Source organism: Tachyglossus aculeatus, chromosome 21 (assembly GCF_015852505.1).
Source record: "Tachyglossus aculeatus isolate mTacAcu1 chromosome 21, mTacAcu1.pri, whole genome shotgun sequence".
Lineage (NCBI taxonomy): Eukaryota > Metazoa > Chordata > Mammalia > Monotremata > Tachyglossidae > Tachyglossus > Tachyglossus aculeatus.
In genome coordinates this window covers 67017348-67042052 of record NC_052086.1, presented here as the reverse complement: position 1 = coordinate 67042052, position 24705 = coordinate 67017348, and the positions used below count along the sequence as shown (strand labels likewise).

The window sequence follows — 24705 nt, the reverse complement described above, 5'->3', positions numbered from 1 at the left end:
CATCTGTCATAGAATTCATTCATTCATTCGTATTTATTGAGCGCTTAGTGTGTGCAGAGCACTGTACTAAGCGCTTGGGAAGTACAAGTTGGCAACAGATAGAGACGGTCCCTACCCAACAGCGAGCTCACAGTCTAGATGGGGGAGACAGACAACAGAACAAAACATATTAACAGAATAAAATAAATAGAATAGTAAATATGTACAAGTAAAATAAATAGGGTAATAAATCTGTACAAACATATATACAGGTGCTGTGAGGAGGGGAAGGACGTAAGGTGGGGTGCGGGGGAGGAATAACTGTGGTAGTTGTGAAGTGCTTACTATGTGCCAAAAACTGTGCTGGGGCAAACACAATCTCTGTCCCACATGGAGCTCACAGCCTTATAAGGAGGGAGATTAGGGGCTTTATCTCCATTTTATGGATGAGGAAACTGAGGCAGAGAAAATTAAAGGACTTGCCGTGAGTCACACAGCAGTTGAGGCAGAGGCGGAATTAGAACTCACTCTCTTGACTCTGAGACCTGTGGTCTTTCCACTACATCACAGTGGAATGCCTCCATCCTCGGAAGTGCCCATTTCTCTTATCTAAATAGTGTTATAGATGTCAGTTCCTTCTAAAATAATTGCTCATTTAGCCTGAAATGTGGGTCTTTTCAGAAGCAGCTTGGCCGAGCAGTGAGGACGTATGAGAGACGGATTGAGTGGCTTTCCATTGCTAGCAGGAGGATCTGGGGCACAGTCTGTGAAAAAAGGTATCCTTCTTGCTTGTGGGAAACCATACCCTCTGTGTGTCCTCTCCTGTTGTCTGGAACTTAGTGCATTGTGAATCATTAGTAATTATCCTTTGGAGACGGTAGCAGGTAGCATTTATATCATTTTTGCCAAGGTAGCTGGCATCTACTTTTAACAGTCACAAGCATGGCTCACAGATAGGGTGGCTATTTGTCTTTTTTTTCGAACAGCCTAGCTGGCCATCTCCTGTCCAGTACTCTGTGTGTGGGAACTGGGGGTCACCAAAAGAGTGGGTGGTATTCTTTAAAGGTCCTCAGTAGACATCCTGATTACAGCTCTTTCCTCTAGAAGATAGCTGAATTACCCATTCTTCTCCTGGGGCAGAAGACAATGAACTTCTTTTCCTTCAAGTGGTTGGTATTCTTTAAAGGTCCTCAGTAGACAACCTGATTACAGCTCATTCCTCTAGAAGATAGCTGAATTACCCATTCTTCTCCTGGGGCAGAAGACAATGAACTTCTTTTCTGTCGAGTGGTTGGTATTCTTTAAAGGTCCTCAGTAGACATCCTGATTACAGCTCTTTCCTCTAGAAGATAGCTGAATTACCCATTCTTCTCCTGGGGCAGAAGACAATGAACTTCTTTTCCTCATTTACCTTTCTCTCACCCTGATTTTCATGAAGATTGCACTCACTAATTCTTCCTTTTACCAGTACTTTTGTGGTCTCTTTTCCTGAATGCCTGCATCTCTGTGGAAGTGTCTTTGGATATATCTCCTCAGATGTATGTCCCAGTCTGAGTTGCTCTCTTGTTTTTTAGCTTGTTTTGTGTACCTAAATGTGTGGTTGTGTTCCCGTGTCTCTCATGGGGATGGGATGCCCAGGCCTTTAGACACCCTCTTCCCCACTTCACAGTTAGTCACTCTAAGTATCCAGGTGTAGGGATAAAAGACCAGTCCCTGATTTCAACTGGGATCAAATTTTAAAGATCAAGGCCTCCCATACACCTCCCCACAGACTCCCTCAGCCATCTGCCCCCAGACTGGCCCAGAGGTGGGCAGGGCCTAGCCCAGACTCTGACTATTGTTGTCTTCTGCTCTAACAGTTTCAGGCTTCATTGTCACCAGGGTAGGTGACATAGTGAGGGAAAGAGGTCAGAGGTCTCAGGTGCCCCATGTGATCTGGTTCCAGTGCCGGGAACCCCATCCTATCTGTAGAAGCCTAGGATTGGAACAAAAGTCCTGAATATTTATTCTATGTATTTTATTCTGTTAATACATTTTGTTTTGTTCTCTGTCTCCCCCTTCTAGACTGTGAGCCCACTGTTGGGTAGGGACCGTCTCTATATGTTGCCACCTTGTACTTCCCAAGCGCTTAGTACAGTGCTCTGCACACAGTAAGTGCTCAATAAATACGATTGAATGAATTGAATGAATGAATGAACCAGTTGAAACTTAGCAAGTCTCCATTGATCAAGGGGCTCCTCCAGATTCCTTCATCTTTTGGGATTTATGAGTTGGAGCTTATGTGGGGCTGTCAGTTTATCCACCCAAGAAGCTATTTCCTCATTTTCCCCTCTGAAATTACTACCATATTTGTCAAACTATAAGATATACTCTCTTAAATAATTGATAGTGTTTACGGAATACTTACTATATGAAGAGCACTGTACTAAGCACTTGAGAGAGTACAGTACAATAGAATTAGCAGACACATTCCCTGCCCATAATGGGTTTACATGGGATACCACTCTTAATTGCCTCAAAGAGAAAAGGTGTTGTTACAGAGGGGCTGGAGGCACAGGAGGAGGAAGTAGTGTGACCCAGCAGAAAGCACAAGCCTGGGAGTAAGAGGACTTGGGTTCTAATCTCAGCTCCGCCATGTGTCTGCTGAGTGACCTTGGGTAGGTCACTTAACATCTCTGTGCCTCAGTTGCCTCATCTCTAATATGGGGATTAAGACTGTGTGCCCCATGTGGGACAGGGACTGTGTCCAACCTGATTAGCTCGGATCTACTCCAGCACTTAGAACAGTGCCTGGCACATAGTAAGTGCTTAAAAAAATGCCATTCTAAAGAAAGAGAAAGATGTGAGTAGCAGGATGTCACCAGAAAAGAAACAGGAGAGGGGAAAGTGTTATAAGAAAAATTTAGGGAAATTTTCCTTTCACAATCAGCGTGCTTTTATTGCCTATCACCTTGCCTCCAAGCAGTACTATAGTTTTAAAATATTCCACTGCTAAAAGGTTGAGACTATATCTGTTTATAAAAACCTGTTTCAAGAGAAAGTCCCCAATCTCCTTCAGAAAGCAGCTCTAGCATTGCTGTTCTTCCATCATCATTTGCCAATCATTAAGATTTTGGACAACAGCTCAGGGAACTGAATTTCCCTGGAAAATTTTTAAATAATAAAATGGAACAAAATAAACAGTATCTGACAGATTCTGTTCTACTTTTAAAGCTTGAGTTTCTTTTTAGGGTGGTTATACTGGTGGATATCTCAGTAACAAATTCCATGTACATTATTCATATCCAACATTCCCTGCGACTTTTGCTCGAGGAACAAATGTCAAACAAAGATTTCTTCAATATCACTGCGTAAGTTTCAAAAGACTTGGGGGGAATATTCCTTTGGAGGGATCGGTACTTGAGGAAGTCCCTTGGAAAAGGATATTATAAAGAAATCAACATCCCAGGATGGCTCTCTCTCTTATCTGATTTGGACGATCTCTTTTTGAGCTGTGAATAATTGAGGGGCTAAGAGGAGCCCGTTGCTCAAAGCGGATAGGTGGCCCTAAAATGTGTCACTAGATAAAGTGGGATAAACGTAACCAAACCCAAGAACGTGGCCCTATTTACCCTCATGACCCCAGAGCCTGATGCTCACAAAAAGTTAATGAGTCCTGCTCTTTCCTCAAGTTAGAGTTGTGGTAGTAGTCAAGATCGTTCGTATTCATCAAATGCTTACTGTGTGTGGAGCACTGTACCAAGAGCTGGGAAAAAAGTGCACATGGGAGAGTTAGACAAGGTCCTTGGCCATCCAGGGACTCCCAATCTGAAAATATGGTGGGGAAGAGTTTGGTGCCAGACCAGATAAGAATGAAGAAATGACAAAAATTAAAAAACATGGTGAAAGACAAAGTTCAGAGTCCAGCAGGGCCAGGGATAAAGGGGACCTCTAGGGCCATTAGGGTGCTGCTACTCAGTCACAGTTAAAGCTTCCCAAAGTTTTAAAATGTTCACTTAATGCAATTTAAATCACCACTGCCTTGAATTCTCAGAGCATGCTGGAAGCAGGGGCCCTGGCTAGGCATGGTGGGCAGGTGGCAGAAGTTTCTGGGGGTTTCTCTTGGCAGTCCGGTGGAGAAAGAGGTCAAGGAGCACACTGCTGCAACTTAAATCCCCAACGGGGAGCTGGGGGCCCCGGGTGTCATGATGAGGGGGTGGAAGGGGTTTCTGCTGGTTTTGTTCCAGTTGCACTCCAGACGATGAACCTGAAATATTTGTAACTCGCAACATTCCTAACACTTCAGGCAAGCGGTTGAATTTAGAAGAGACAGTGTGACACATGAAATGAGCAGCACCCTCAGTTTGCCTATAACCTGGAATTATGTTTTTAATGAGCCCCGAGTTAAGGGGAACTCACATTATAATCTACATTCCATTATCATTGTCAGAATAATGTTTCCTACTTCACTGATTCATAGAATGAACGTTCATGCAAGAGAAGAACTGGGTGTGTTTTCAAAGCAATAACAGGTGGGAAAACTGGGCTTCTATTCTGATGTCTCATAAGAGGTGAATACCTTCATGCTTCAGTTCTGGAATCCAGAAAAAAATCCAGTTACCGAAGTAGGAATAAAGCTAAAACAAATCACAAGGAGTTCAGACAGTCAAAGCAGTTGGGCTTGACTATGTTAGCAGAGGCTTGCCGAATTTTATTCAGTTACTCTAATTTCTTTTCCAATTCTCTCCAGCTTTATTTTGGGTAATTAGTCATTAGTTCAGATTTCACTAATGGACTGAAAGTGCCATTCTCTTATGTTACTAAATATAGAACATTATCCTGTTATGAAAACTTTCCCAATGCCTTAAAAAGCGTGAAACAAACCTATAATGTTGTGGAGTTAACATTTTTGCTATCTCCAATGGGTAGAGATTGGGTCTGCTCCAATGAAAATTATGTAAATTTGAAAGTCTTGAAGAAATGGGAGTTGGGTGGAAGCTCTTTATGAAAAAGAGTATTTTTTTTCTTCCCCATGAAGGTTCGGAAGTGAAATTGAGAGCTGGAGACCTGAATTGGCTCCCATAAACCAAGAGAATTTACAGAGTGCTTGGAGGTATGTGATAGCAGATAAATTTATGTACAGTTGACTGAGAGAAGGGATCCAGGTAAGGCTAGGTGAAGTGATATGTATCATGCGTAGGAATTAATCAGAGATCTCTCGCATTAAACAGTTAGGGTATAAATCCCAGAAATTCTCCTTTTCACCCTCAGCCCTTGTAGCTGCCATTTCTCTTCAGAGCTCACCCTCTGTCCTCTTGACTTCTCACCTTCTGCAGGTGGGTCCTGAGCCTGGAGTGTGGAGGAAGCAGGAATATTATGAGTGCTGTGAGGAAAACCGTCGAGGTGGACCTGAAGGAGAAGGACAAACACACCTCCCAGGGGATCTATCTCTTCACAGGGGGAGTTCCTGACCAGGAGGTGGTGGGTGGCATCATTGAAAGGAGTCGTTCTTCAGTATCTCATTTAGTAAAGTGCCCTTTCCCCATTGCAGAGTCACTGTAATCTGTGGCCTTCCGGGGCTTTCTTGAGCTTCAGATTGTGATTCATGTTTCTCTGCTTTGTTCAAGTCTCATTTAAGTGGTTCTTCTCCAGACCGGTGGAGCCCAGGGTAACCAAAGAATTCTTGCCTGATGTCTGTCTCCCCAACTAGAGTACAAAATCCTTGAGGGTGGCAATCGTGTCTACCAACTTACTGTATTGTACTCTCCCAAGCCCTTAGTACAGTGCTCTGCACACAATTAACATTCAAAAAATGCCATTGATTGAAGCATATGGGGAGGAAATTGAAGCAGCAGGCAAATGCCCTTCCTGCCAAGTCCTGATGGGGAAGTGCTCATGGCTCCTGAGGCACTGGAAATGCAGCTGGTTAAAAAAGGAAATCTCAAAGATGGAAGCTGAAGTTCCTGGGCTACCAAGTTTAGTATGTTGGGCTACCAAGCCACTAAGATTTGCCCTTGTGGAGTAGTAGTAATAGTAATTGTTATGGTACTTTTAAGTGCTTACTGTGTGCCAAGCAGAGTATTAAGGCTGGGGTAGCTACAAATTAATCAGGTTGGACACTGTCCCTGTCCCTCATGGGGCTCACAATCTTAATCCCCATTTTACAGATGAGGTAACTGAAGCACAGAAAAGGTAAGTGACTCGTCCAAGGTCACACTGCAGACATGTGGCAGAGCCAGGATTAGAACCCGGGTCCTTCTGACCCCCCAGGCCCATGTTCTATTCCCTGAGCCACGCTGCTTCTCTCCCACAGGGCAGACCTCATTGCTATTACAGGTGCCACCAGGGAAAAGAGCTGCATTGTTAGTGGCCGCTAACAAACTTTCTTAGGTGGTTCCTCTGCCCGGCCCACAGCGGTTAAGAGAGGAGTTTGACTGTGGGCAGGAGGTGAAGGAGCTTTCTGTGCCTTGCAGTCCATGGTCAGTGCCTATGTTGCCGAGGTCTGTGGCGGCTGTGACTTGCGACTGCACATCTGCCTGTTCCACATCGGGGGCTCAGACCTAGATGGCATTATTCCTGCCCGCTATGCCAGCATGGATGACACCGCCAGCGCCTTCAAGGAGATAGCTCAGGCTGCCAATGGGAGGTTTCACTGGTTTGGAGACGTAGGTAAGTAGACGTTCTCAAAATCTGCAGCTGAATTTCAAAACTTTGTTTCTCTTGCCTGTCTCCTGTTACTAACTTGTCTTTTAAACTGCACTGAGTTGGGCTCCTGGTGCTAAATATCCAGTTAACATTATAGTTAACTGTAGTGTCCTAGGAGGCTGGCAATTCTGTTTATCAACCTTAGACCTTGTTTTGTGGGAGGGATTTTTTGAGGCCTTGTGATGTATTTTCCTCAGCTAAAAACCATTTTGGTTGCCTGTGCTGTGGTCAAAAATTCAACTTAGAACAGGCCCCCACTGTATATTTTATCTTCTTAGAACTTCCTTTGTCTAGGTTTTTCATTCAGTTAAAGTGGACTTTTGCACTGCCTTTTCAACATTTTGAAACTTTTTCGTCTGTGTTCTTAACTGTTTCGTCATTTCTCACCCACACACAGGTTTCTTGGGCTGTTGAACTTGGAATATTATCTGTAATTTACTCTTTTTGCTCTGGGTATCCACTGCCATATAGCAGGTGAGCCCGTGGGACAGGGACAGTGTCTGATCTAATTGCAGTCAACACTTCCACAGTGGGTAATTGCACTGAATTTTGGTTAGAACAATTGTTGGGGAATTAAGAAATGTTCTGACAGCATGCATCAATCTGGGTAGAATATGATGCGATGTCAGAAGAAATGGTTGTTTTCCTGTGTTCAGCATCAACTAAGTTGCCTGTCCTTTTCCTCAGCACTGAGTTCTTCAAGAATATCACCCTTTCCACATTATAGGAGAACCACATTCATCTTATATTTACTCTGGTGTTTACAGCATAATAAGCGTTTTATAGATACCATTGTTAGTTTTAGTACTAATGTCCGATTTGATATTTTTGTTATATTCCCAGGTAATATTCAGGAGTGATGGTATTTAAAATAAATCAACCAAATTTAAGATTGGAGGAGGATCCCCATCCACCTTCCAGCCCATGTTGATTGCACACCAACAACCGGCCATTTGCAAATACATCTCTGCCTATTTAACACCATTTAGGAGTTATCAGGGTGGCACCTGCATCTGGATTTTAGCCAGAGAACATTTCCTGGCATGACAGTGTAGCAGCTGGAGCCACCTCTTTGGTGCCTAAAGTTATTGACATAAAACTACACTTTTTTATCCAGTTAAAAGCCATTTTAAATAGTGTAAACTAGACTTGTCATGCTCATTCTTCTGGGTGGGCTGCAGATGCTGTTATAAATTTGTACTAGTAGCAGTAGTAGTAATAGAATTTATTAAGCGCCTCCTGTGTGCTGAGTGCTGGGAAGTGCTGGAGGGGGAGAATTAGATGCAGTCCCTGGCCCTCAAGGGGCACACAATCTAAGAATAAAGGGGGTAAAAGGACTGGCAATAGACACATAAGGAAAAAATATAAAACTTTAAATCACCCTAAAAGACAGAGGACAGGAATAAATGGAAAGTAAAATAAAATATAAGCTGTAGAGAACTGTGGCTGAGTAGAGTTTCTGCGGCTCAGAGTCCAAATGGCTTTCATGCATGGACCCCACTTCTACAAGACAGCAAATCACTAATAAATTATTTCCAAATAATTAACCTGATTATTATTAAATAAAAGGGAAATGAAATTGCTCAGTGGAGCAATCTTTATTAATGTCATATAGATGTAGTGGTTGGGGATGGGACTTAACGGAGCAGGGACAGTGATCCAAGACTGGGGGCAATGAGTGGGGAGAAAAAGCCAGAAAGGAATTTAGAAATTGGGAGAGAGAGAGAGATTGACCCACACAAAGAAAGCTGTCACACGCATACTCACACACCTAGAGCTGACACACGTGTGCACGCGCACACACACACATGTGTGTAAACACTAGACATACCCATATAAAGAACACTCATACATGCAGAAGGAATAGGCTCTCATAAACATGTGCATGCACGCACACACACACACACACCACTCACCCATATGATTATATGATTGTGCCATTGGAGCCTCCAGCTGGCAGCAGAAAAAATGAGGCAGACACAGAAAGAGGGATGTGCGTGCGCACGCGCGCACACACACACAGAGAAAAATACACACATGCACACACAGAGTCCTGGTTTTCCTTTTGCTATGACTTGGAGGACTGACTGCTACTGCCAGGGTCTGCTCTCTGGGGCTTCTGGTGTGTGACAACTGTGTAAGGCACCCTCCTGCCTCCCTCACAAGCCCTGAAGAGTTGCCATCAGCAGGGGAGACAGCACAGACCCTTCCCATTGGGAGCGAGGATTCTGGTTGTGGGTAGAGGACTAGAGATGCAGCCTTGACTGCATCTTGAATTCTCTCTATCTGCTGGCCAGTGGGCCACTGTGCACTGGCCTCTCCCAGTTGAACAGTGGGTGTCCTGCACCTTGTGGGCTGCAGTTGTGGCATGCCTGACTTAGATAATAATAATTATAATGGTATTAGTTAAATGCTTACTATGTACCAGGCATCGTGCTAAGCGCTGGGGAGGATATAAGCAAATCAGGCCCTGTCCCATGTGGGACTCACAGTCTCAACCCCCATTTACAGATGAGATAACTGAGGCCCAGAGAAATGAAGTGACTTGCCCAGGGTCACACAGCGGACAAGTGGCGGAGCCAGGATTAGAACCTATGACTTTCTGACTCCAAGACCCATCTTCTATCCACTATGCCACGCTGCTTCTCATTGATCTTCTGAAAGCATCCATTTTGCCAGCATTCAGCACCGGGTATTGCTCCGTGGGCAAACCCTGAGGCCGAAATGGGCACAGGGCTTGACTAACCAATCTCAGCTGTGTACACTGGCCCCAGCACCAGTTAAACTGAACATTTCCAGGTTCCACAGTTATTTATTGCCTTCAGGCAGAGAATGGTGGGTTTGAGAGCAATGATGTCAGTGCTTTCTCTGTCATTCTAGTGTATTTCATAACAGGAATGTTTGATTATACAGCCTGTTGTGAAAAAGTTTTAATGATTTTAGCTTTTGTTTTCTTATTTAAAAAATCGTCTGCATTACCAAAGCAGGATCCACCGTTGTACAGTTTTGTTGCAGAAGACTTGTGGGGCAAGGGGCTGGGGGCTGATTCTGGCTGCTGGTTGGAGTGGCAGTTGGAAGGTTTCTGGAAGTAAACTCCAGACATAACAAATAAGCCACAGCCTCTGCCGGAGACCCCCTAAATGACTGCATAGAGGAGATGGTTGTGGCTTGTAAAATGGAGGAATATGTAAATAAATACTTGACTGACTCTGGATTTCCTCAGGGGAGGTAGAGTTGGAGGAGCTGGAATTCCAAGCTGAAAGTCTGCCTGCTGGTCAGTGAGCTGCAGGTTGCCCAGGCCTGGGTCAGTGGCTAAAGGGCTGGACAGGGCATCAGACCACCTAGATCCTGTTCCCAGCTTGCCATGAGACTCTTTGTGTCCGAGCAAGTCAGTTTCCTTCTCCACTTGATCTCCTCCTCCCTGCCAGATAGGGTAACTCTTAGGGTCACCAAGGTGGCAAATTTAGTTTCTTTAATGATTTCCTTTGGCAACTGGTGCTGAGCCCTCACTTGAGGCCAACTGCTTCAGCAGAATAATAGTATGTTTTATTTCCAGGCATCTACGAGAGTGATGATATCAGTGCGATCATGGCAGAAATGGAAGAAGCAATCAATTTCTCCCAAAAGGTGCCTCTCCCCTGGATAGCGACCTTGTGACCTGCTTATGGCCTCAATTTAGAGGTTGGGGGTGGGGGCACTAATTGGAGTTGCCAAGAGGGAATTTGAGTAGTATCTTGTGGGTGGGTGGAGTGAGAAGGCCTTTTATTTGTTTTTCTGAAATGGGAATAGGAAGCAGAGGCTCTCTGACATGTCACTTTCCCCTTCCTCTAGGGCAGGAAAGAACCAATCCCCAGCTCTTTGCTCATGCAAGTCCTGCCCAGGGGCCTGGTGCTCCAGGAATCTGCCCAGCCTTCTGAGGACAGGTTGTCCAAACCTGAGTGGGGACCTGGTTCAGGATATTCATGGAAAATATTCTCTGAGATGAAGTCAAATATTTTTATGAATCTTTTTAGAGCAAGCTTCAACCACAATCCCCGGAATTCCTCAGCTTGTCAGGCTTGATGTGTCCCATCTAAGACTGACTCAGTGACATTTGGATTTAAGTGGGCCAACCTTTCCTTTTCCCCCTGATGAGGACTGTTCACCATGTTGTTTAGTTGCTTTCTGGCCAATGGCATTCCCAGCAAAATTCACCCTCTGAATTTCCATTTAGTGTGCTGCTCTCGTGGGATCCCTGAAGAGCCGGGCAGGATCCCACTTGGAAAGTAAGACCTCCCCAAAAGGAGACGGCAAGATGCTGAAGGAGAGAAGCAGCCCCCAGAAATTTTTCCCTCCAAAGCCCACAGCACTCACACTGGCCAGAATGGTTTGATTCTTTAATAGCAGTTATCACATTGCATGCTTCGTCTTGGTACTTGGTTATTCTGTAACCTGGAAATAGCTGGGCTGGTTGCCCCAGGGTAAAAGTTCTGGGTTTTATCTCAGTACTTAATGGTTCTATAACCTGGAAATAGTTGGGCCTGTGATCCCAAGGTAAAAGTTTTGTGTTTTGTCACTGGGGAATGGGAACAACGCTTCTTCTCTTTTGGGTGTAAGGACCTATCTTCACTAACTCTGGGCGGAATCCAGCTGTCATCAAGTCCGTGACCATCTTACATTGAGGGAAGGGAGTCCTGAGTTACACACCAACCTACTTTTGCAGCATCTGAAAAGAAGTCCAGAGAACAGAGCTAATTTAGGCATTGCTGGGCTCCTCCCCTGAGCATCCTTTGGGGCCCAGGCATCTTGGCAAAGTGAAAGAGGGAGAAAAAGGGATAGAAAGGTCTAGGGAAAGAAAGTGTCCATGGAATTCATAATTCAAATGGACTCTGGGTATGCTCCAAGCCCCAGTATAGACGTTCAGGCACAGAAACTGGCTCCATAAAGAACCTACGTACTCTACATAGTGTCTAAGTGGACCCCAGAAGCTCCACACCGTGTTCTGATCCTAGCCGATGACCAGATGATGGAAATTGCCTGTAAAAGTGGCCCTATCCAGGTAACCCAATCAATCAATCGTATTTATTGAGCGCTTACTATGTGCAGAGCACTGTACTAAGTGCTTGGGAAGTACAAATTGGCAACACATAGAGACAGTCCCTACCCAACAGTGGGCTCACAGTCTAAAAGGGGGAGACAGAGAACAGAACCAAACATACCAACAAAATAAAATAAATAGGATAGAAATGTACAAGTAAAATAAATAAATAAATAAATAGAGTAATAAATATGTACAACCATATATACATATATACAGGTGCTGTGGGGAAGGGAAGGAGGTAAGATGGGGGGATGGAGAGGGGGACGAGGGGTAGAGGAAGGAAGGGGCTCATTCTGGGAAGGCCTCCTGGAGGAGGTGAGCTCTCAGCAGGGCCTTGAAGGGAGGAAGAGAGCTAGCTTGGCGGAGGGGCAGAGGGAGGGCATTCCAGGCCCGGGGGATGACGTGGGCCGGGGGTCGACGGCGGGACAGGCGAGAATGAGGTACAGTGAGGAGATTAGCGGTGGAGGAGCGGAGGGTGCGGGCTGGGCAGTAGAAGGAGGGAAGGGAGGTGAGGTAGGAGGGGGCGAGGTGATGGAGAGCCTTGAAGCCCAGAGTGAGGAGTTTCTGCCTGATGCGCAGATTGATTGGTAGCCACTGGAGATTTTTGAGGAGGGGAGTAATATGCCCAGAGCGTTTCTGGACAAAGATAATCCGGGCAGCAGCATGAAGTATGGATTGAAGTGGAGAGAGACACGAGGATGGGAGATCAGAGAGAAGGCTGGTGCAGTAGTCCAGACGGGATAGGATGAGAGCTTGAATGAGCAGGGTAGCAGTTTGGATGGAGAGGAAAGGGCGGATCTTGGCAATGTTGCGGGGCTGAGACCGGCAGGTTTTGGTGACGGCTTGGATGTGAGTGACGGCTTGGATGTGACCCAATGTGGGTTTTGTTTTAGTTTCCTGGTTTAGGCACAGAGTCTCACATATTCTGTAGGTAATTAGTAAGGACATCGCTCCAGCAGGTTAAAATGGAGCCTCTTGAGTTTGGTCTGTTTAGATGCTACCCATCTGTCTTCTGTTCCCTCTATCTCCACTCCTGGGAGAGAATAGTCCTGGGCCTTCTTTCAGGCTGGTGGGCTGGTGTGGGCCTTCTTTCAGGCTGGTGTGGAGGTGGGCCTCTGGGCCCCACAAAAGAAATTATTGAATCATCACCTCTCTGATGACTCTCATCTCTCAGGCTGGGCCCCTCCCAGGTTTCAGGACTAATTTGTGAGTGCTTCCCTGAGTGTTAACAGGGGCTTTTTTGGGTGTTCGGATCCAGTTTGGGGGTCTTCAGAGAGTCCATCTTCCTTGGGCAGTACACAGATCCACAGTCACAGAAGCAGCATGGCTCAGTGGAAAGAGCACGGACTTAGGAGTCAGAGGTCATGGGTTCTAATCCCGGCTTCGCCACTTGTCAGCTGTGTGACTTGGGGCAAGTCACTTCACTTCTCTGAGCCTCAGTTCCCTCATCTGTAAAATGGGGGTGAAGACTGTGAGCCCCACGTGGGACAACCCGATCACCTTGTATCCCACCCAGTGCTTAGAACAGTGCTTCGCACATAGTAAGCACTTAAATGCCATCATTATTATTACTACTGTTATCTTCCATGGGGCCAAGGGATTCAGCTAGGATTCCACCTGCTCAGACCATTAAAGGGGAAAGGAAGGATCCTGGCATTGGGGGTGAGGGGGACTGGTTCTCAACACACAGAAATTGAGTTAAAGTCACATGGCTTCTCCACATAAAACTGCTCCTCAACAATGTAGGTAGTCATCTACTGTCCCATGGAGAGGGTAACTTGGCCCATCTTGGAGCCCTCTGTGGTGGCACTTGGCCAGATCCAGGAGAACTGCCTGCCTCTGTGTTCACTCACTGGTACTGACATTGTGAGGAGGAAGTTTTCCTTTGAAAAGAGTACATTGAGAAATACAGGGCTGGGCTTCAGCTACTGCTTGCCCCCACCCTGGATCTACCTTCACTGAGGATCTTTTCCTTATTAAAGAACTCAGTTCAGCCTTCTAAGGGCCAGACTTCCTTTCTTTGCTACCCCAAACACCTCTGTCTGGGGAAACGGCAGCATCACAAGGTCTTCCTCTGAATGACAGTCTCCACAGAATGCCTGTCTGCTGGAATTTGGCATGGCCAAGGTCTGAGCAGATGTCTGCCTGGGGTAGAGCTGTTGGATAGTGAAAACTGGATCACAGCTCAGTAGTCTTTGGACCTAACATCAGGTAGATTCTCATAAGGACTCAGATCCAGCACTAGTTTTAGGAGGCCCAGAGAGAAGGGATTAGGCGATAAGCCTGTAACTAGTGTGGAGGTGGGAATTTGAGCAACTTAATTGTTAAACCATTATAGCTTTACTGTCCAGCACCAGTAATCTACATGGTAAATAGGTAAAGCTGAATAGGGACACCTATCAAACATGTGGTATCACACACAGACCCAGTACGTTTTCTGCGTGTCCCCTTGGTAGCTTTCATCATTCCACCTACAGAGTGCTCCCAAGTCTTCCATTCCCAGCTACTTAGGCGTCAGTTGATGCCTAGTTGGGATATGAGGTGAAGTGAAGCTCCCTCCTTGCACCATATAAGTATTTCAAGGACTGATTAGGCACTGGGATGCAAACTCCATGCGTCACCTTCTGTTTAGCCTTGTCCAAGGGAGTCTTTGCTTTCCCTCTGAGGAGAAGAGCCACAGGAGGTAGGGAGCAGCAGCCTGGGAAGGGTTTGATGATCCCAAAACTGTGGCATATAAACATTGCTGATGGAAAAGATGGTCTGTGTTGTAGAACATTAGAGACAGCCCTGACAGAGAGAAGAAGGTCACGGTGAAAGCCCTGACATGGCGGCCTACCAGTGCCGGAGGAATCATTCCCCCAAGTGAGTACACACCTCCCAGTTCCCTGGGGCCCTGGGGGTGGTGAAATGGAGAGTCATCACTGTTTCAAGGCAGGTCTAATGAGTTAGCCACTCAGTACAAAGGGTGCATGGATTGGGGGACTTTATAGATAGAGAATTTTGAGGGTAAATATTAGGTTTTGTTTTTCAAATGTTTGATAAAATTGATGAAATTTGCAAAAATTGGGAGTTTTATTTTTGTTATTCATGGTCATTTATTCAATAGTGGCCTGGCAAATAATTCTTCAATAATATTCCTTTTTGATGTTTGTGAATGACCTAAATGTTGACCTCACAGCCCAGTCTGGGAAAACTCCCCAGGAAAAAAAAAAGTTAAATGGATTTAAAGATCAATCAGTGATATTTATTGAGTGCCTGTTGTGTGCAGAGCACTATACTAAGAGTTTAGGGTAAGACAAGAACAATTCTTGTTCTCAATTTAAAGAGGTAGACAGACAAATGATTTTCCCAGAGTGGAAACAATAAAAAGAGCAAGGATGCAAGTGGTAATATCAAGAATATGGAAGGATGAAATAGCTGAATAAGAGATGCTAAGAATTTGGGGGATCGATAGGATTTGGGGTGGTATGAACTAATCAGTGAAGGCTTCCTGGAGGAGGTCGGATTTAAAGGTGAGGAGAGCTGTGGCTTGGTGGATTTGAAAAGGGAGGAGAGTGTTCCAACAGGAGGAATGGTGTGAACAAGATGTCACAAAAGGGAGAGTCAAGAGCAAAGGACAGTTTGAAAGTGACCTTGGGAAGAATGAAGTGTGTGAGGTGGGGGGTAGTGGGTGAAGAGGACCAATATATAAGATGGAGAAAATTGGTGGAGAGCCTTTAAGCGAAAGACCAGGAGTTTCTGCCTGATATGGGAGGAAATAAAGAGCCATTAGCTATTTCTGAGGAGTGAAAGAGGCCTGTGTCATACAGTGTAATAGAAAGACAGCCTAGGCTGTAAGTGAATTAAAGACTGAAGGAGAGAGATTCAGGCTGCTGGAAGACTAAGGAGGAGGCTGTCATTGTAATCCAGTTATGAAATGACAAGAGCTTGAATTAGGATAGTGACCGTTTGTGTGGAAAGGAAGGGATGGATCTGGAAAACATTGTGGAGGAAGAACAGGCAGCATTTGATGATAGACTGCATGAGATGATTAGAAGTAGTTAAAGATGATCCCAAGTTTGCAGGCTTCCAGAACAGGGAGGGTGGTGGTGTTTTCGACAGAGATGGAGAAGTGAGGAGGAGGAGGAATGGGTTTAGGAGGGAAGATGAGTTCAGTTATAGTCATTTTAAGTTTAAAGCCAGTCAGGAGATCCATGTAGTGATGCCTTGGAGACAAGAGGAAATGGGAGATTGTAAAGCAGGAGAGAGGTTGGTGCTAATGAGGTAGATTTGGGAGCCATCTGTTTAGGGTTGGGAGCTTAAGCCATATTAGAGACTGAGCTCCCCAAGACAGTACATGTAAAACCGGAAAAGCATAGGATCCAGAACAGCCTTATAGGACCCCACAGTTAGAGGATGAGAGATGGAAGAGGAACCAATGAGTGAGACAAAGAAGAAACAGAGAGGTTAGAGGAGAATCAGGTGAATATTGTGTCAGTCAAAACAAGTTCAAGTAGCGTTTTCTAGAGGGAATTTTTAGAACAAGAGAGAAGAGCATGTTTGAAGGTGGAGGAAAAGGACCATCAAAAAGTGAAAATTTGAAAATGGCAGTGAGAGAGGAAGAGAATGGAAGCAAGTGTTTTTAAGAGGTGAGAGGCCATGGGTCCGAGTGCCAACTAGAGAGGGTAGATTTTGAAAGTAGGAGGGAGACCTCCCAGACTCCCATTCAGAGCACGTGGGGAAGGAAAGAGGAAAAAGAGAAGGGGGGAGGGGGTGTGTGGTGTGTGTGTGCGTGTGTGTGTGTGTGTGTGAGTGGAATTGGGTGGTGATGAGGCAATAGAAAGACTTTAGGAAGTTTACGTCTGCTGGTCCCACTTCTCACATTCCAAATGCATTTCATTCACGTCGATTACAGAGTGGAGATATTGGTCATTCGTTTTACAAATGCCTTAAATCAGCATAATGACAAGGATGGATTCATAAATCTATTTAAACCCATTTGGACAATGAATGTTTTAGGAAAAACCTAACAGAATTTTTAAAAAACATAAATCTTGGAAGTTTTCTTTTCAGATTGAATCACAGGTTTCCAAAAATGATTTGGGGGGTTAGAAATCAGGTAACCATTCACTGCTTGCTTACAAGGTAACAGATGGGCATTTATCAGACATAAATATAAGTTATCTGAATAACTCAGATCTGCCATGGAGATGGGGACTACTAAAGAGTCATCTTTTTGTTGTACTCTCCTAAGCACTTAGTACAGTGCCCTGCACATAGTAAGCCCTCAATAAAGATGGTAGATTGATTGAGTAGGAGCCCTTCCAAGGCACTAAACTTTAGTGGCCTGAAAGAATTGAAACACTTTTCAAAGGGTATCAGACTCTCCTTCACCAGCCAGATCTGAGACAAGTTATCATCAACTTGTATCTAGCAACAGTACTGTACTCTCCCAAGTTCCTAGTACAGTGCTCTGCACTAATAAATGTGTTCAGAGGACAGAAATATTGATTGGTTGATCAACTGAACTTAATTATAATTGTGGTATTTGCTAAGCACTTACTATGTCTCAGGCACTCTACTAAGTGGCGGAGCCGTAATTAGAACCCAGGTCTTCTCTGATTCTCAGGCCATGTTCTTCTCACTAGGCCACATTATTCTCAGGTGCCTCTGGCAGGCCCCAGGAGATATAACATTCTTGAAAGTTGGAAACTTGTTCTCCCATTTCAGTGTGCAATTAGCCTTCTGGGAAATTGGAATAGGTGACACTTGGGCAGCATATTGTATGTATCACTGTAATTGCCACAACTGAAAAAATAAAATGGTTTCCTATTTTAGCCAAGCCAGTGAAAGAGTGGAGCCAGCCTGGGAGAAAGAAGAAAGCCAAGGCAAAGAAACGACCAGAGACATCTCTTTCGGTATTTTACATTGACAAAGGGAGGAATGTGGGTAAGACTTTCTAAATGTAACACCAAGGCATTTATTTCAGTTTGGTGATGAGCTCACAGACATTTTAAACTGTAAAGAATGGGACCAAGGAGAGGAAAAGACTTAGATCAAAGTGAGCAGATCAAATCTGAATAGTTCCTAATTGAGTGGTCTCCAATAATGCCTCATTCACTAATCATTACTTTAAGATTTTTGGTGGAAATGGAAATCAGTGGTGTTGAGAACGCTGGGCATATTATTGTAACAATTAATCAATCAATCAATTGTATTTATTGAGCGCTTACTGTGTGCAGAGCACTGTACTAAGAGCTTGGGAAGTACAAGTTGGCAACATATAGAGACAGTAGCTATCCAACAGTGGGCTAACACTGAGCTTGATTCTCTGCTCCCACTGGAGGGATTCCAGACTTGTGTGGGATTGAACTGGAAAGGAAGGCTGGTGCAAGGTTGGTTCAGCAGAGACATATGAATGGGATCCCATGCTTGGGAGAGGCTCCATGTCTCTGCCTCTGGAATCTTCTCATCATGCTGTGGTCCCAGCTGCACACTGTGGCCCAAAAGTGGCAGAAAAAGTGGAGTGGCAGGGAGACTTGTGATGTTAGAGGCTAGTAGGGCCAGCTGTGGACAGTTAAGCAATTGAGGTGGTCGCCTCAGGGCTCATGGTCAGTAGATCTTTGCTGTGGCTGGTAGTGGTTGGATAGTAGAAAGCACCCAGCCTCCCTCCCCTCTAGTCAGAAATGGTGCCTGTTTTGGCAGGGACCTAAGAGGCGAATGCAGTGACTATAGAGCAAGGGGGTCAGGGTCCCCTCAGAGAAACACTCCAAGTTTGGGGGTTCAGAAAGATTTCTGAGTGATATCTTTACATTACCGTGGACACTCAAAGTGAAGCACATGGTGTCATGTCCATAGGGACAACCCTCCTAAGAGAGGGTGGCCTTTTTTTCCCTCACCTCGAGGTAACCAAATGTCTGAAGCTGGCTCTGGCTGATAGGTCTTTCACCTCCCCTCATCATTTCTGGGTTCTAGCACCTAGAAATGCAGCGTGGCTCAGTGGAAAGAGCACGGGCTTTGGAGTCAGAGGTCATGGGTTCAAATTCCGGCTCCGCCAACTGTCAGCTGTGTGACTTTGGGCAAGTCACTTAACTTCTCTGTGCCTCAGTTACCTCATCTGTAAAATGGGGATTAAAACTGTGAGCCTCCCGTAGGACAACCTGATCACACCTTGTAACCTCCCCAGCGCTTAGAACAGTGCTTTGCACATAGTAAGTGCTTAACAAATACCATCATTATTATTATTATTTACCAGGCAAAGTGAATAGGACAGCGTGTCTCGGAAACCCTTGAGCCTTAAAGCCCTCTCTCACATTCAAACTTGATTTCCATCTTGTCCACCCTGTCCCCAGAAGAGGCCTGCTTCCTGCATGAGTGCACACATCATGGGGCTGAGTGTGTGCTGTGAAATCTCCAGCTCCCCCCTACCCCACCAGGTAGAGGCTCATTTCTGGGAGGGAGAGACCACTGTAAATGTTCTTTTTAATACGTTGGAGAGTGATGGGGCGGTTTGCCTCTCGAGCCCATGAATTTCCCCCAAAATCTCCACCTCCAATTAAATTGTTATCCTGAGGAAATACCGTTTTAAAAAGAGACTCTTAAAAATTGGCATTTTCTGAAGCAATAAGCAGTTTGGGAGAAATTGGAATAACGGGCTGGGCCTAGTAGGGTAATGGGCATTGTCTAACCCTGCTGGCTTCTGCGTTCACTAGGTGTGGTGTACAGGAAATACCCAAAGAGAAAGAGTGTCAGAAAGGCCGTTCCTTCTGTCGTCCTTCCAACTGGGCACAAAATGTGTTCCACGCGAGAGGTATTAAGTTTTTCATCAAAATAATGTCCCCACCTCACTCAATGCTTTGGACAATGGGGGGTGAAAGGAGGAGCGGGCCTCTAGGCCAAAGTTCTCCCTCCTCAGAAGTCCTTCCGTGCCCCTGCTTGTGCTCCTGTAATTGTCCCCTCAACACTGAAGACTAATTTTAACCCAGAACACCAGATATTGGGGAAAGATTGTTGGGGGAAGAGAGGGAAAGGGTGCTGTTGGGAGAGTGAGGGTTTACTCCTCCAAGGCCGATAGGGATCCCTGGGCTATCAATCATGGGGTTATCTTCCTGAGGATGAGGGGACCCGCTAATGATCACTGGGGGTCCAGGGCAATTACGCTGATCCAATCTTTCAGCAACCCAGCCCTGACCTAACTTACTATTCACAGGCCAACCTTCTTTGACCCCCAGCTGCTTGTTGCAGGTTTTAGAATTAAAAACTAAATCGTGCCATTCAGATGGGTAACTCATTAGCGCATTCTACTTTCCTATTTCATACAAGTGGTTGAACAGGTACAGCCTCAAAAAACTGAAGTTAGAATTACCCAAACTCATGTTTGGTCCAAACTGCACTCATCAGAAGAAAATGGTCGCAACTCTTCAGAAACAAGTGTCGGCAAAGTACTGCAACATTTTCCCAAGTGTAGAGGTCAATGTAAGTAGAAATTTCAGTTTTTCCCAGAACCCATCTCAACCTGGGCAGAAAGATTGATATGTGTCAGCCCCAGGCTGCTGGTTGGGGCAGTCACCTTTGTGAGTGAGGGTGGGTAGATCTAAGTGGAAAAAGGAAAAGTTAGGAATAACTGCAAAATACGGTCAAATAAAATAGATGTATTGAAGGAAAAGGAAGGGTTGGGGAAGGGTTTTAAAACACTCAGGCCTGTCCTTGTTATCAAGCCTCAGTCCGACAGCCCCAGTGACAACTGTGTATCTGGTTGGAAGGCAACTGGTAAATTCTAAAGTGTCAAACAAGGGAATTTATTGGCTGCCCTCTCAGTACCCTTGTTCAGGAATAACCAACTGATGCCAAATCCATGTGTTACATTAGTGTCCATGTGAATTTTCCCTCACTTTGGGTAGTGAAGCAGTGTTGCCTAGTGGAAAGAGCACAGGCCTGAGAGTCAGAGGACCTGGGTTCTAATCCCTGTTCTGCCACTCGTCTGTTGTGTGACCTTAGGCAAGTCACTTAACTTCTCTGTGCTTCAGTTCCCTTACCTTGTAAAATAGGGATTAAATTGTACTCCTTCCTATTTAGACTGAGAGCAGAGACTGTATCCAACCTGATTATCTTGTATCTACCCCAGCGCTTAGTACAGTGCTTAACACGTAGTAAGTATTTAACAAGAATCGTAAAAAAAAAACACCTCCCGTTTTCTGTTTTCGATCAGGTTGTATTTAATGTGGAACAAGGACTTTATCTGCCCCCATTCACCCTCCTACCACACCGTCCACCGAAACAGAATGGGGAGCCTGATGATTGAGGGCAGGAAGCACAGGCTGAACGTAGGACAGAGAGGAAGAGCAGAGGGTGGCTTGGATCTGTTTATTAAAGCTCTTTGTGGGGTCACAGTGTGCCCGTCTGCTAACATGGAAGGAGGTGTTTCCATCCTGGGGGGAAGTGGGGCCTAAAGACTCATTAAGCACCGTGGCTCAGCAGAAACAGCACTGGCTTGCAAGTCAGTGGTCATGGCTTCAAATCCCGGCTCCGTCACTTGTCAGCTGTGTAACTTTGGGCAAGTCACTTGATTTCTCTGCCTCAGTTCCCTCATCTGGAAAATGGGGATTAAGACTATGAGCCCCCCGTGGGACAACCTGACCACCTTGTAACCTCCCCAGCGCTTAGAATGGTGCTTTGCACATAGTAAGTGCTTAATAAATGCTATCATTATTATTATTATTATAGTACTTAGCATAGTAAGCATTGAATAAATACCACCATTATTATTAGTGTTATTACTATTACAGAATTACAGTATTGGCCACAAAGTATCGATCAAATTTTCCCAAGTCTAAGCAGTGGATATCAATTCCCTCAAGAGGACACAGTTATAAAAATGAGGCCAAATAGATTTTTGGAAACTAACTGCAAAAATTAAGTGAAAGCCTTGCAATTAAAAGGAAAAGGAGAAAATGATTACCAATAGAGCCGCCTTGGGGGTTGTGTTCCTCATGTTAGGGTATTGTGAAGCATCTGCAGTTCCAGTCCAGGGACCTGGAAGAATACATAACACAGACAGAGAAAGTGGTGAAATGCTACGTCAGGAGGATGCAGTGGCTTCTGTCTGGTAAGATTTTCAGCCGGGGCCACCAAGCCCAACTGCCCCAGTTAGTCAGTCAGTCGTATTTATTGAGTGCTTTCTGTGTGCAGAGCACTGTACTAAGCGCTTGGAAGAGTATAATACAACAATATAACAGACACATTCTCTGCCCACAGCGAGCTTGCAGTGTAGAGCTCTGATCTTCCACAGGCCCCCGGCCTTCCTCTGCAGCCTCCTACCCTTGGCAGCCTCTTTTCTGCTCAGGCCTGTTCAAATTTTTCCCTACGAGGCTGTGTGCTAGCACATCAGGGACGGGAGGAAATAGGACAGGTAAGCCAGCCAAATTGAAACACAAGCCCTCGTCTCACCAATGTCTCTCCTGAGGTAGGACAACCTGGAGTGCAGGTGTGCCAAACCCTACTGTTCCAATATCACCAAGAGAGTATCATCATCATCATCATCAATCGTATTTATTGAGCGCTTACTATGTGCAGAGCACTGTACTAAGTGCTTGGGAAGTACAAATTGGCAACATACAGAGACAGTCCCTACCCAACAGTGGGCTCACAGTCTAAAAGGGGCAGACAGAGAACAAAACCAAACATACTAACAAAATAAAATAAATAGAATAGATATGCACAAGTTAAATAAATAAATAGAGTAATAAGTAAATAAATAAATAGAGTAATAGAGTATGAGCTCCCGACATAAGCAGTCAATTGAGAGTGGGCCCCAAAAGTGGTGCCACTACCATAAAACTGTTGTCCTAGAGGGGAGTTTTTGAGTCAAATTGTACTGGAGAACAGAAGGGGAAAGTAGGACAAAATAAATGGTCAGGCTTCTCCAAGGGTAGTCAGTTGGCTCCCTCCCCACATCCCTCTCCAAATTGTTACTACAAGTGCAGTTTTCCCCCATCCTTGTTCCAGTAGGGAATCCCAAGTGCCTCACTCCTCTCTCGCTCTTTCCCCCCTCCCCTCCAACCCGCCCTTCCTGCTCATCTTGGAGTAGGAAGTCGACGACTCTTTGGCACCATTTTGGAGAGAAAAGTGTGCATCCTGTTGGACACATCTGGGTCTATGGGCCCCTGTTTGCAAATGATCAAGAAGGAGCTGACCCTGCTGATCTGGGAACAGTTGAGGACCCACTGCGACAGGTATGAGGGAAAGAGCTCTGGAAGGACCAGAGGAGGGACTCTGGATTCGCTGCAACACCCAACACCCAGGGCCATTGAAGGGACGTTAAAAACAAGAGCTGTCATGCCTACCCTCCTCATCTATGTTTGGGATTCTTCCAGTCCTTATAAATATTTGTCACATTACTAATAATAATAATAATTGTTTTTAAGCGCTTACTATGTGCCAGGCACTGTACTAAACATTGGGGTAGATACAAGAAAATTGGGTTGGACAGAGTTCCTGCCCTATATGGGGCTCACAGTCTTAATCCCCATTTTACAGATGAGGTAACTGAGGCCCAGAGAAGTGAAGTGACTTGCCCAAGGCTGCCCAACAGACAATTGGCGGAGCAGCATTAGAACCCATGACCTTCTAACTACCAAGCCCTTGCTCCCGTTACCCCATGCTGCTTACTATTCTGGCTTTCCAAGAAACAACCCTTCCCAAAGCAGAAACCGGATCCTAAGTGGGATAGAGCCCCATTCATTCTCTGAAGGTTAACTCCCAATGTGCCGGTCTTCTTCCCACCCACCACCTACATTCATAGATTGTGAGCCCCTCGAGTGACAGGGTCCTTGCCTAATTGCCACCAATATACTTTTTTCTGGTGCTTTATACAATGCTGTTCCCACAATACGCACTTAATAAATGCTATTACTACTATTACTACAGCTACATCAAAGAAGAAGCTATGAATATCTGGGATGCTGGCCCTTTTGAGTCAAATGTTACACTGGAAAGCAACAGTCCCCCTTGTGGGAATCCTTTGCAATCTGAAAATCATAACCAGAGCTGCCGAGGGACACTGAGCATTTGACATGGGTTTCTCAAACCCATCCCTAAATGGCCCCAACTAAATGTACATGGGAGTCCAAGCATGCAGGTGCCATTTGCTTTGTAATTTTCAGCTGGCCATGGCTACTTTTGTCCAAACAGAGGCAACTGTAAGCTCCTTCTTCTAGACTAGGCTCCTAGTAGACAGGGAATGGTCTGCTGAGTGGTACTTTCCCAAGTGCTCTGCATGCAGTAAGCACCCAATAAATACCATTAATTGATCTATGGGTAATGTAGCTCAGAAGGGGCCTCCAGAAGGGAAGATGCTATCATCTTGTTGGATCTCATCCAGTCCAAAGGTACCCAAATTCCTACAGGTTGGTACTCACTCCACTCCACTTTGGCCCAACCAAAGAACATCTCTCTCCACAGCTTTACCCTACTCAGCTTTGCAGACAGCATGGCCATGTGGCAGGAATGCCTGGTGGAGGTCACTGATGACACATGTCACGATGCAGTACAGTGGGTGTCCAAGCTGCGGGCTCAAGGCAGCACATGTGTTCTGAAAGCTTTACAGGTGAGTTCATGCTCTCCACTTTCTTAGGAGGTGAGTCACCATGCTGAGTGTGCAGCCTTTTGGTTCTCATTGGCAAGTGAGGTGCACATTGTAGAGCCTATGAATACGTGCCACATGAGGGAGATGCATCTGTTACCCTCAACCCCAAAGCCCAAGACTTTTAGCCTCCACTGGTTTCTTTTTCACCATGCAGAGTTAAGGTGGCCAGCTGCAGCCACATTTCTGAATCCAGTCTGGATTTTACACTGGGAACTTTTTCTTGCTTCTCTAGACTGTTTTTCGGGCTTGAGCTTTTATAACTGATGGGGAATTTATAGTCGACCCGTGCTGCTGTCGGCTGCTGCTGCTGACCCCTCGTCCCCCTCTCCATCCCCCCCAT

The 24705-nt window shown here is 45.4% G+C and overlaps 1 protein-coding gene across 1 annotated transcript in view; it reads left to right on the top strand.

The window, feature by feature from the left end:
* VWA3A (von Willebrand factor A domain containing 3A) overlaps positions 1-24705 on the top strand; it is a 60191-nt gene that overhangs the window by 25729 nt on the left and 9757 nt on the right. The window contains exons 16-29 of the mRNA XM_038763365.1: positions 661-755; positions 3210-3329; positions 4997-5071; positions 5295-5439; positions 6432-6627; positions 10220-10290; positions 10877-11029; positions 14515-14605; positions 17561-17671; positions 19435-19532; positions 20045-20197; positions 21719-21827; positions 22809-22953; positions 24182-24326. Coding sequence (XP_038619293.1) covers positions 661-755; positions 3210-3329; positions 4997-5071; positions 5295-5439; positions 6432-6627; positions 10220-10290; positions 10877-11029; positions 14515-14605; positions 17561-17671; positions 19435-19532; positions 20045-20197; positions 21719-21827; positions 22809-22953; positions 24182-24326 — 1707 coding nt within the window. The remainder of the gene's footprint in view (positions 1-660; positions 756-3209; positions 3330-4996; positions 5072-5294; positions 5440-6431; positions 6628-10219; positions 10291-10876; positions 11030-14514; positions 14606-17560; positions 17672-19434; positions 19533-20044; positions 20198-21718; positions 21828-22808; positions 22954-24181; positions 24327-24705) is intronic.